Source organism: Notamacropus eugenii, chromosome 6 (assembly GCF_028372415.1).
Source record: "Notamacropus eugenii isolate mMacEug1 chromosome 6, mMacEug1.pri_v2, whole genome shotgun sequence".
Lineage (NCBI taxonomy): Eukaryota > Metazoa > Chordata > Mammalia > Diprotodontia > Macropodidae > Notamacropus > Notamacropus eugenii.
Genome location: NC_092877.1, coordinates 226,921,100 through 226,933,384, shown reverse-complemented (window position 1 = coordinate 226,933,384; position 12,285 = coordinate 226,921,100). Strand labels below are relative to the sequence as shown.

Genomic DNA, 12,285 nt, shown 5'->3' with positions numbered 1-12,285 from the left:
TCCTCTACTCCTCCTTGCCCATTGAGAAGGCAAGAAATATAAAACCCATTATACATATGAAATCGTGAAAAACATTTCCACATTAACCATGTTGTTGGGGGGAAAGGAACAAAAATAAAGAGAAGAAAAATATGCTTCAGTCTACTTTGGAATAATATGCCTCGGTCTACAGTTTGTATCCATCAGTTCTCTTTCTGGAGGTGAGATAGCCTTTTTCATCATGTGTCCTTTGGGATTGTTACGGATCATTATAATGATCAGAGTTGTTGCTAAGTCTTTCACGGTTGATCATCTTTAAAATGTCACTATTCTTGTGTACAATGTCCCCCTGATTTTGCTTATTTCACTTTGTGTCCATTCATATGGGTCTTCCTAGGTTTTTTTGAAATCATTCCTTTCATTTCTTACGTCACAATAGTATTCCATTACCATCACATGTTGCAACTCCTTGGGCCATTCCTCAGTTGATAGGCATCCTCTCAGTTTTCAGTTTCCTGCAAAAAAAGGTGCTATAAATATTTTTGTAGATATGGATCTCTTTCCCCTTGGACTTCTTTGAGGTATTGATCAAAATGTTATTAACATGTATATTATTAACATGTTATTAACATGTAAAACAGAACCTAACTAAATCTTGACTTACACTTACTTTTGCTGAAAACTGTGGAGTCTTTGTTTATTTCTATCAAGGAATCTTGTACATCTTAAAAATGGAAGTGAGACACCTTCACGGAGATCCTTTTAGGATATATTTTGCTGTACTGAGTCAAATATTTTTAATAACCAGTGATGAAATGAAGATGTATAATGATATTTATTTAAGTATATACTAGTCTCTCCAATTTCCTATTAACTTAAATGTTGTACCTTCTGAGTGCTCTTTATGTATTTTATATAGGTAGATAGCTGGAGAAAGCTGCTGTGTTAAGGTTTCATCTCAAAATGAATTTCTTTTAACTTAGATAATAAACTTAAAGTATGGCTTTGAGATAAAAAGTAATAATAACTAAATTGCCTGCTGCTGGTTCACATTTCATATATACAGCATCTTAATTTTTCCATTGTGCCAAATCTATTGCAGTAGTATATAGCTAGTAAAATAATGTAGTAATAGTACTGATTGCCAAGTATTAAAGAAAAAAAAATCTGTTATTGACTCTGTACTTCATTCTCTATAAAAAAATTAAAGCAATTAATAACCAGTTATTTTGGCCTCTCAGGAACTATTTTAGAAAGTCTTGAGTTTCTTAATTTATATAACCTTGACATTGTGTTTCTAGATATTTTTGTAGCATGACCATGAACTGCCAGTACAGGTGATTCTGAAATTTGGTAGAATCTGCATCATTACATAGCATTTAAATGTGATGAGACATGTTTTATTAGTTCATTAATGTATACCTTGGGGTGAGTGCAGACTCATAATTTCACCATTGGAGGCATACACTAATTAACAAATAAAACATGCCCTGGAGTGAATTAATGTGGTCATAATATAGCCAACATTTTTAGTAGCTGTTTTTTTCCTACTTGCACCATTACAGTGTCCTTTGAATATAGGAAACTGCAAGCTAGGACTTTAGGTTCTGTTTTTCCACTGCCATAGAACTCTTTTTAAACCACTTTTTTTCCTTAGTCTTTAATTCTTTAAATAGGATATGTATTTCTGCAGTGGTACTGACAACCTCAGGAGTTTTAAAGGTCTTTGAGAGATTTGATTCTCCAGTTCAAAGCAATGCTTCTTCCAAGAAATATTGCTAAGAAACGTACTGTATTATAATCCTGTAATTTGTACTTTCTTCTTGACCTTGACCTTAAGTTTCACACCCTGTTGTTATGCCCTTCTTCAGCAGCTGTTTCTATTATTGAATTATTTCAGTGACAAAAAGTCTTTTTTTTCTTCCTATTCTCTGGGCTGTTCCTCAGGGATGGGGTATTTTGCTAGAGGAAAAGAGGTTTCAGGCTTCCAGAATGCTTACTATATCAGTCCATCAGCTATTTTGCAGTCGTATTACAAAATCATTTTCTTGTATGAGTACATCTTAAAGAAGGATATAAATTAAACCATTTTATAGACTGAATAATAAATTAATAAAATTGTAGTAATTGGACATGGAATACTAAATATCAGGTGTAATTCAGATCTGAGTTCTTAGAATCCATTCATTAGGAATTATAATATCTTAGAGTTGTAAGGGACCTAAGAGGTCCCATAGTCCAACTCTGTCTAACCTGAATAGGAATCTTTTTCTACAGTGTTTGACAAGTAGTCATCAGTTTTCCATTTAAAGACCTCTAATAGTGTGGAACCCACTAATTCTCAGGACTGTCCATTTTCACTTTGGACAACTCTAACCTTAATGCAAGTTTTCAAGTTAAAATCTTCAGTTTGGTAGCTTTCTGTTGTATCTAGTTCTGGCTTCTGGGCAAAGTGAAACAAGACTAATGCCACTTTCATGTGACGTTTCAGTGAGCATGTATTCAACAAACTACTTTGTGCAAGACATTGTGGTTAAGGGCTGGGGATAACAAGACAAAAAAGCCTGTCTGTATCCTCCAGGAACTTATATTCTACTTGACAACCTTATACACAATTGAAGAAAACCTCCTCTCAGATTACCTTCCTCTTCTCTACATTTCCTATTTCTTTAGTTCTTACATGTGTTACCCATTTGAATGTGTACTCACTGAGGGCAGGGACTGTATTTGCCATTCATTATATTCCCAGCACTGGGCACGTTACCTGACAGACTGTGAATGTTTATATAAATTCTTACCGACTGGAGGCTAAACACCCTTCAGCCTTTCATCATACGACATGCTCTTTAGTTTCCATACCACTTTGGTTACCCTGTGGAGGTACTTCATTTTGGCAGTGTTCTTTCTTAACTATGGTGCCAAAGTTAAACATAATGTTTGCATTTTGGTTTGACCAGGTCAGAAATCAACAGGACTAGTACTGCTTTTTTTCTGGATATCTACCTTAATGCAGGCTGACTACATTCACTTTTTTGGCTGCCATGATATTATTGATCTTGTAGTTAGCTCTGACTCCAAGATTCTTTTCATGTAAATGATCAGTTGGTTAAGTTTTGGCCTTCCTGTAGTTGTGCATTTGATTTTTTAAAATTTGCATGTAGGATTTTGCATTTATTTATTGATATTATATTTCATCTTATTAAATGTGGCCAATTCTTCTAGCCTGGTTAAAGAATTGAGAATTTTTTGAATTCTGATTCAGTTGTCCAGTGCCTTAACTATCCATTTCAGCTTAATATCATTTCCAAATTTGATAATTTATAGGTAATTGAAAATCAAGTTTTAATGAGATAGTCTTTATGAAATAATTGTTTTCAGTAAATAACTCTTTGTTGTAAATGGTGGTGGTTACCTTTGGAATTTTGTTTTAATTTACATCTGTGTGTCTTTATAGGATTGTGGATAACATGCCTGTAACATGGTGCTATGATGTTGAAGATGGACAGAGGTTCTGCAATCCTGGATTTCCAATTGGCTGTTATATTACAGATAAAGGCCGTGCAAAGGATGCTTGTGTTATTAATGTAAGTTTGTTAACATTTTAAAGATCACTTTTCTAAATTTAAAAAAAAATAGCCTTTCAGCTATTTTGTGTGATCATATTAGTATTTTGCCTTAGAATTAATTTAGAACTGACCAAGTTATTGAAGCATTAGGTTAACTTTAGATTTAAAATATACTAGAACCATACTGTAAATCCTGTCCAAGGAGATTTGGATAATGTAAGTACCAGAAGGGCTTCAATCTAAGTTAGTTTCATAAAATGGGTCCCAAGGATTTCATTATGACTTGGACTCTTGGAGTTGTCTAAGAATTTTTCTTTTTACTTTGTGACGTAAATTTTGTGATTACAAAAATGCTGGGCTGGAAAAGATATTGTTTTGTTTCCTTATATTGAATATTATTCAGCCAAGATGGTGGGTTTAAAATTGTAATAAATTTTAGTTTAATTGAATTGGTATTGATGGATAGAATTGTTGATGTTGGCAGGAGTTCAGTTTTGAAACAGGATACATTTAATGGCCTTGTTAACTAGGAATACTTGAATCACTAGGCTACTGGGGATCAAGTGGTAAATTTCCTCAGAGCATATGTACTTAACTGTATATGAATTTGGACACGTTTAAAAATCATTCTGTTAGTGTTATATTCTGAATGAATATTTAGACATTTTCCAGTTTTTTAAAAATCACACGTTCAGTTTTTTATAATAAGATTTGACATAAAAGAAAACATACTTTATCTCTCCCTCAAATTTTATTGAGAAAACTTTTGGGCTTAGAGCCTAGACATTCCTCTTGTTAAGTGATGGAGGAAGCTTGCTTCTAATCTTGAGTGATACTCTTATTGTGATCTATTTTATTTTTTTTAATGTTATTCCAGACCTAGTTTTCTTCCTTTAACTTTTAAATTCTTTCTTGCAGTCAGAATTCCATGAAAAAGATACATTTTACATCTTCAACCATGTTGACATCAAGATATATTATCATATTGTTGAAAGTGGGGCCATGGGAGCAAGATTAGTGGCTGCCAAACTTGAGCCAAAAAGGTAATCACATAATTAGCCAAAATAGATAAAATTAAATAGATTGAACCACAGTTTGGGACTCATCAAAGAGGTTAAAATATGCTTCATTCTGTATTGGTATGATAATTTAGCTTTTCATAATGACTTGGGCTGAAAGTCTCTTTATCTTGGTTTCACATTATGTTTTGAGGTCCTGACAAATCATACAATATTTTTTAAAAAATTTATAGCAAATTATAGAGCCAGAAAAAGGAGGGTAACTGGTGTTTTTTGTCTTATGTTTCCCCATCAGGAAGCTTTGAGTGTTTTTCCATTTGCCATTTTGGAATAGAGACTGTTGATAACTTTATCCATTATTAAGGGGTAACCTTAATTTAGGGTATTGATAACCTTATCCATTATTATGGGATAACCTTAATTTCTAAAACCTCCAGTGTTCACATCCTAGGTTTTGAAGATACATTGAAAGAATATCTCTCAGAGCTGCATGGGAAGACATTTGTTGTTCACTTATGAAATCCTTAGATAAAATATGAATGTAAAGTATTTTCTTTGTGTGCTTAAGCTCACTACCTTTCCCACAATTAGGCCATCATCTGCTTTTCATAGTACAGAAATGTATTTCATGATAAGAAGTTAGTTAATTTTAGGAAAAGAGAACATTAACATTTCTTAAAATTTTTTGATACCATTCAAATATATTCGTATCCAAAAGTTTGTCTCTGTAAACGTCATTGATTACATTCTTTAAGATTTACTTTTCCCACTATTTTGCCTAAATGTTTATTTCTTACTACAGTTTCAAACATACACATGTAGATAAACCTGACTGTTCTGGACCTCCGATGGATATAAGCAATAAAGCTACTGGAGAAATCAAAATTGCCTATACTTATTCAGTTAGTTTTCATGTGAGTATTCTTTATTATAATATAAAATTTCCCTTTGAATTTTCATTATTTGAAATTATTCTAAACACGTTATTTTTACAAATAGCAAAACTTAAGAATTGGTAAATGATTTCTCAAAATATCAAGTAATTTTAGCTTGTAAGTACTCTATACATTGAAAGTTTTATTAGTTTGTTCAAGAGGTGATTATATAGCTCAATAAAAGTTTTCTAACTTGCAGTGTTATAACTCAAGTTCTTCTAATTAGAAAATACACTTGGTAAATAAGAGATTGTATGGCATTCCAGCAGTGAAGCATTTTAATATGATTTGTAGCATTATCTTTTGTTATATAAAACAGTAATTCTCTTTATTTCATTAAACTTGAGTTTTATGAAAATTAATAGATGTAACTTGAAAATATGCAAAATGAATTACATAGCTTTAAATACTTCACTTTTCCTATATTTAAGATTCCCATTTAAAACAAATCTTATATCCTGGGAATTATTACCATGATTTTATTTATTATCTTTTCTACATTGTTTATTAACATTGACACATAGCATTCATATAGGAAGGAAGCAAGGATTGGCCAGTGGAAGACTTGGATTCTAATCTTTACTCTGTTACTAAACATTTGTGATTTTACTAAAAAGTTGTGATCTTTGCCAAATCTGAGCTTGTCTGAACTTCAGCTTCCTTTTGTATAATAGATTACACTGTGTAGAAAATCAGGAAGACTGGAGTTCTGATTGACCTCTCACAGTAGCTTGTCTACTCCAATTTCCTCAGTAGGGATTCTGTCAACATCAAGTGAGATATAGTAAAGTGCTTAGTTCACTGACTGATACAAAGGAGGTGCTTAATAAATGCTTGATTCCTTCCTTCCTGACAGGGAATAACCTCATTTTCAGCTCTGAAATTCTGTTACTTCATTTCAGTATGTCTTACATCATGGTTTTTTCTCCATGAAAGTCCTGCTCTAAGTGCTTCGTTGTGGCATGTAGGTGTTTCTGGGTTCTTGAAAATGATGCCAAAACAGTATTAATTCTGGAAGGTCTTTCCTACCTGGTTAGAAAAGTTTCAAGTTAAATACAGACTAAGTTTATCATCTGGACCAGTCTAGATAGCTAAGGACAGAGAGACTTGTTCCCCACATTGGCTACAAGATAATAAATTTTCAACTACAGCAACTCATAAACACCTCTCTTTGAGTCAGAAGAATTATATTCTTCAAGTAATAACATCTCTGTTTTGTAGATGAGGAAACTGAGGTTCAGGGAGGTTAAGTGACCTACCTTGGCCATATAGCTAAAAATGTCATAGGTAGAATATGAACCCAGGTCTCTGATACCTTAGTCCAACATTTTTGCCACTATTATGCGCTTTGTATCCTTTCTTGAAAATTTTTTTTGGCACTTTTCCTAATGTACTTTTGTTTTTTGCTATTTATATTTTATTTTTCTCCTCAGGAAGAAAAAAATATTAGATGGGCTTCGAGATGGGACTATATTTTGGAATCCATGCCTCATACCCACATTCAGTGGTTTAGGTGAGAGAGTAGAGCTGTAATCTTACCTCCTATTTATTTCAGTCTTTGCACATGTCTTTCCCTGATCTTATAATGCTTTTCCTTTCCTGCTTCTTAATTTATGACTGTTTCCTCTCAGTATTCATGTCTAATCTTCAAAAAACTTTCATGATTGCAAATAGTCACTTCCCTTCCTCATCACTTATGCTGAGGTCTTTAACCTTGTGCCTGATTTCTGATGTGTGCATGGGGATGGGGATCTTGTAGATTGGATTTTTTGTTTTTTACTATTTTGATAGTTTTATTTCAGTGTAATTACTTTCCTTTGTAATCCTATATATTTTATTTTATGCAGTTAAAAACATTATTCTGAGAAAGGGTCTCTAGGCTTCTCCAAACCAAAGGGACTTGTTGTCTCAAAAAAGATCTAAGAACCCTTGATTCTTAATCTGGCAGCAGATGTAGTGAATAGAGAGTCAGCCTTAAAACCAAGATGACCCTGTCAGTGTTGGGAAGAGTGACCAGTTTGTGAGATTGACAGTTAAAGTGTTTATTCTTCTTGTAGCATAATGAATTCTCTGGTGATTGTTCTCTTCTTGTCTGGAATGGTGGCTATGATTATGTTAAGAACACTTCATAAAGACATTGCAAGATACAATCAGATGGATTCAACTGTGAGTAAAGTCATTATGCTATTATATATATATATATATAGTTTTGATGGTTATTTTTCATTTTTACTTTCGGGAAACTAAAACCTATTTTTGCCTATTCTCATTTTTCATCAACCTTATTCTGTTATTTAGCAAGAATCTTCTTCTAGGGTGTGCTCACAAATTTTATTCTTTGTAGCTTTTGAATCTTCATATAAACATCCAGTTATATTTCTTTAGTGATGCCTAGCATTTCAAAGTCCACAGTATCTAATAGAACATTTAAAAAAGCATAGATTAGTTCTATATAGACCCTGTTACATTAGCTTTTTAGGGAAAAAATAACTATTAGGATCACTCACAGCTTTACTTTTCTTTTTTCTTTAAATCCCTGTGTCATCAGCTGTGCCAGTTTCTAGGCCTTATTTATGAGGCATGTTAGAGTGAAAATGGACACCCAAAGCAGCTTTAATTTTATTTTAAATTTATTCAGTTTTATGTTGCTTTTTTTTGATGCACTCAAAGTATGTCTTATACTTTTTAATTAATCTTCTACACATTTATCTTCATATTATATATGTGTACAATTATTTTCTTGAGACTTAATTTCATAGAAAAATTGTTTATAGACTCAGATTTTCATTGTTTTGTTTTTACTCATTTTATTTTTGTTTAAACGTTAGCATGTTTACAAATAGGGACCACACATTTCTTCAGAATCATCACTTTCCTCTTGCTTGGTTGTCACACTTCTACCTGGTTCTCCTTAGAATTTTACATATTTATAGGCTTCCTTATTTTTGCTTTCCCAGAATATCTTTATCCCTACACTCATGATTCTTTTCTGTAATTAATTTCCTTCTTTAACAAGGTTCATAAAATTTTTCCTAGCTGTAGTTTGCCTGCTCCTCCCAGCTCCTGCCCCTATAAACCTTGGCCCAAAGTACTAAGTGGTCATGTATTGCCTCTTTTCCATACTTTTGGGCAGTTGTTGTAACTGAACAGTGAATTTAGCCATTTCTTATATCAGGAATTTCCCATATATCTTTATTTTGTCCTGATTGTCTTTCTGAAAGCCTTTTAAGTATCTTTTTAATATCCTAGTCCTCAGATTCATTCATGTTTATGTCTCGACCATCTTTGATATTCTTTTAAAGTATATTCTTGACTTTTGTTTTTACGCCTTTGACCTTTCCTCCTATTCTGACTTCTTCACTGTCTCCATTTAGCAGGTTGTAGGGTGTTCACAATTAGTTTTGATCAAGTAGCATACTCTCTTCCACTGATTTTTCAACTAAGTGTTGATTTGAAGCTCATGCCTCAGTTGTTGTCATCTTATACCTTCTTAAAGTTAAAACACGAAACAGTGGACAGTGAAAGAATGCTTCAGTAATTATCTCCCTCTGCCTTCTTAGTAGTTTTGTTCTTTTACAGATCTCATTCTTATGATTCCACTTTGAAGTAGATATAGATAGACTTAACATATGCAGAAATGTGAACCAGATATGTTACCAGTCTCTTAAGGTCATGTGCTCCATAGTGGAACTGGGCCTTGAACAAGTTGTTTTTTCTTTCTCTAGGATGGTGATTTTTCCACTAAAATTTTTGCCTTGTTATCTCTCTACAGTTTTAAGCCTTCAAGTATAATTCAGGGTGTTACCTTCATTTTGTAAAGCTCATTGATTAGCTCCTGTCACTCAACTATACACAGTGTGATAAATAAGAACCATAGTCATAGAGTTGCTGTTTCATTGCTTCTGACTCTATACTTCTCTACTTTTTTTTAAATCTCCCTACATTCTTGACTTCTACTACCTTTTCCACAGATATGTCCTAGAAGGAGAACCTGATAAAATATGGCAGGATCACTGCTAATCCTAACACTACTGCATTAACAATTGAGAAGCATGTATGCTATTTACTGTAGCTCATTAGCATGTTTAAAAATAGGAACCACACATTTCTTCAGAACCATCACTTTTCCTCTTGCTTGGCTGTTACTGTTGATGAGATCTCCACCAACACAGATCCTGGCTGCTCTCTACCTTGAAGCCAAGCTGATGATGAGCCTTTCCAAATTTGTTGTTTGGCTGGTTGTAGAACAGTAACCATTCAGTCCATCATAAGCCTTTCAGTTTGATAGAGTTGATCAGTAGTTCCAGTCTTCCAGTCTAGCTTTCAAAAACATAAGGATACTTTCATGCCATAATGAGGTATTTGAATAGGGCTTGAGTTGAGGTTTCTTTCAGAAAAAAAAAGTAAATATTATTAAACTTTTATCAGCTATAAAAGCTCAATTGATTTACATTTACTAACAGAAACAAATTCAAAATTTTAACGGTAACATTGCTGTCTGAGCCAAAGCAGTTACCTTCTACCAACCAAGTCCCATCTTTCTGTCCCTTCCCTGCTGTTACCAGTCATATATAAAACTTGCTGAGTCTTTGGATACTCAAATGAATGAACAACACTGACATGCTGCAGAGTTAATCAGCAAGTATGTATTAAGCTGTGATAATGTTGTGGTGATGAAGAAAAAGCAAAAACACTTCGTTTTACTTTCAAGAAGTTTACATTTTACTGAAGAGACAAAATAAATAAATTAGTACATTTTGCATCTATACTCACACATATAGAAAACAGTGTATAATCCCTTAGTCAAAGTCATTGCAGTAAGACTTTTGGGATACCCTTTATTTATTGACATTAAACTTTGAAGGTCACATTGTCAGCCTTCTTGTTTGATTACAAGATTTAGATGAATGTTTTTCAAATTTTTTTTTTTGTCTGGGCATAGTCTCTTTGCCAGGAAGTTTGTGGCATGCTATGGGAAAGAGGAAAATCAAACATGCACATGTGATTACAAATATGTTTCACACAGTTGGGGCACACTTAGCAAAACTCCCGGGAGCATAACTTTTGAGAACAATTAGTATAGACACTTCTGTTTTGTATTCCTCTAAACCTAGATGACATGTCAGGGGAAGGCTAATGGAATAATGAATTTTTATTTTCATTCTAGAAAAAGCATTTGATATCACAGGGATTAAGACATGGTTTTCTATTGTATAATTCATAAATCCAAAAAATTTTGTGAATTTTGGGTAGGACTTGAGAATAACAAGCTTATCAAACAAGGAACTTGTGATACGGCTGACCTTCTGTGCCACCTTAATGGAGTCATTTAGTATTTGTCTAAAGATAATGTAGGAAGATACTGGTCTGGTAGTGAAATGATGGGGAAACTTCAGATATTCTTATCTCACTTTCTTTGTTATCACACATTGGAAAACTGATCATGTATGAGTTGTCTCTGCCTGAGCAGCCTTGCCACCCACCCTGCATCATCCGGATGATAAAAAAAAAAAAATCATCCATCTCTTTGTTTCCTAACACCGTGACATCATTTTAAAGTGCTTTATTGGTGCGCTGCCCAGCTAAGTCTTCAATAGTTATTTAATATATTTTCTACAAGTTGTTGTTTGTTCATCCTTTGTACTTGAAGAGAACCAGTGATGTCACAGTGTTGCGGTCAAGGTACAGTGTGTTCACCTGTGGTGATTAATCACTGATTAATCCAATACAAGAAGGTTCTACCACAGTTTGGGTACAAATAGTCCATTTCAGGGCTGGGGAACCTGCAGCCTCAACGCCACATGTGGCCCTTTGACTGAATCCAACCTTCACAGAATAAATTTCACTGATTTCTGTTCTGTTCTGTTCTGTGAAGGTTGGATTCAGTCAGAGGGCCACACTTGAGGACCTAGAGGGCCATATGTGGCCTTTGAGGCCACAGGTTCCCCACCTCTGGTCCATCGAAACATTGGGGGTGGAAATGTCTCTAGAGTTGCACATCTCATGTTTCCTTTGTGCTACTACAGCTCTTCTTTGTTCATGGAGCACAGTGCCCTTTTGATGCAAACATGTTGTACTAAGTATTTCTGTGCCAGCATCTCCCATGTCTCATAGTCAATACTAAAGATTTTCTGAGACCTTGAAAGTATCTTTGTACCGTTTCTGAGTGCTTGCCTCGTACAAGTTCTCCATAAAATACCCTTTTAGGTAAACATATGTTTGGCATTTGGGCTACATGACTAGCTCATTGAAATTGGAATTACTGTCTCTGCAGTAGAGTTGGAATGCTTGGCAGTTATGTTTGAGAGATGACCTTGGTGTCCAGTACCTTATCTTGCCAGGTGATATTCATAATCTTCCTAAGAAAGTTCATATAGAAGTGGTTTAATTTTCTTGGTATGGTGCTGGTAGACCATCTAGGTTATCAAGGCACACAATAGTGAAGTCAGCAAAGTGTCTCGAGACCTTCAGTTTGGTAGGCAGGCTAATATCTCTTCTCTCTCACACTTTTTTTCATAGAAGTAACAAGAGTTGAAAGATAATATATTTGTTTACTTCTATACATTTTATATAGAAAAATTGAGCCACAAACGAATAAAATGACTGGGTTAAGTGATAAAATTCTAATAGAGTAAATAGGATTGGCAAAATAAACAATTCATCTTTTTTTGTTTAACTGGGAAAAAAGTAAAATAAATTCATTGATATACAGTAAATCTTACAATAATAACTACCTAGCATTTATGTAGCACTTTGAGAATTGCAAAATGCTTTTACAAATGTTAT

At 33.8% G+C, this 12,285-nt stretch overlaps 1 protein-coding gene across 1 annotated transcript in view; it reads left to right on the top strand.

Moving 5' to 3' along the window:
• The window catches only part of TM9SF2 (transmembrane 9 superfamily member 2), a 68,807-nt gene that overhangs the window by 36,045 nt on the left and 20,477 nt on the right, over positions 1 to 12,285 (top strand). Inside the window, exons 5-9 of the mRNA XM_072622049.1 lie at positions 3,434 to 3,563; positions 4,464 to 4,588; positions 5,367 to 5,478; positions 6,933 to 7,012; positions 7,557 to 7,665. Of these exons, the coding sequence (XP_072478150.1) occupies positions 3,434 to 3,563; positions 4,464 to 4,588; positions 5,367 to 5,478; positions 6,933 to 7,012; positions 7,557 to 7,665 (556 nt within the window). The remainder of the gene's footprint in view (positions 1 to 3,433; positions 3,564 to 4,463; positions 4,589 to 5,366; positions 5,479 to 6,932; positions 7,013 to 7,556; positions 7,666 to 12,285) is intronic.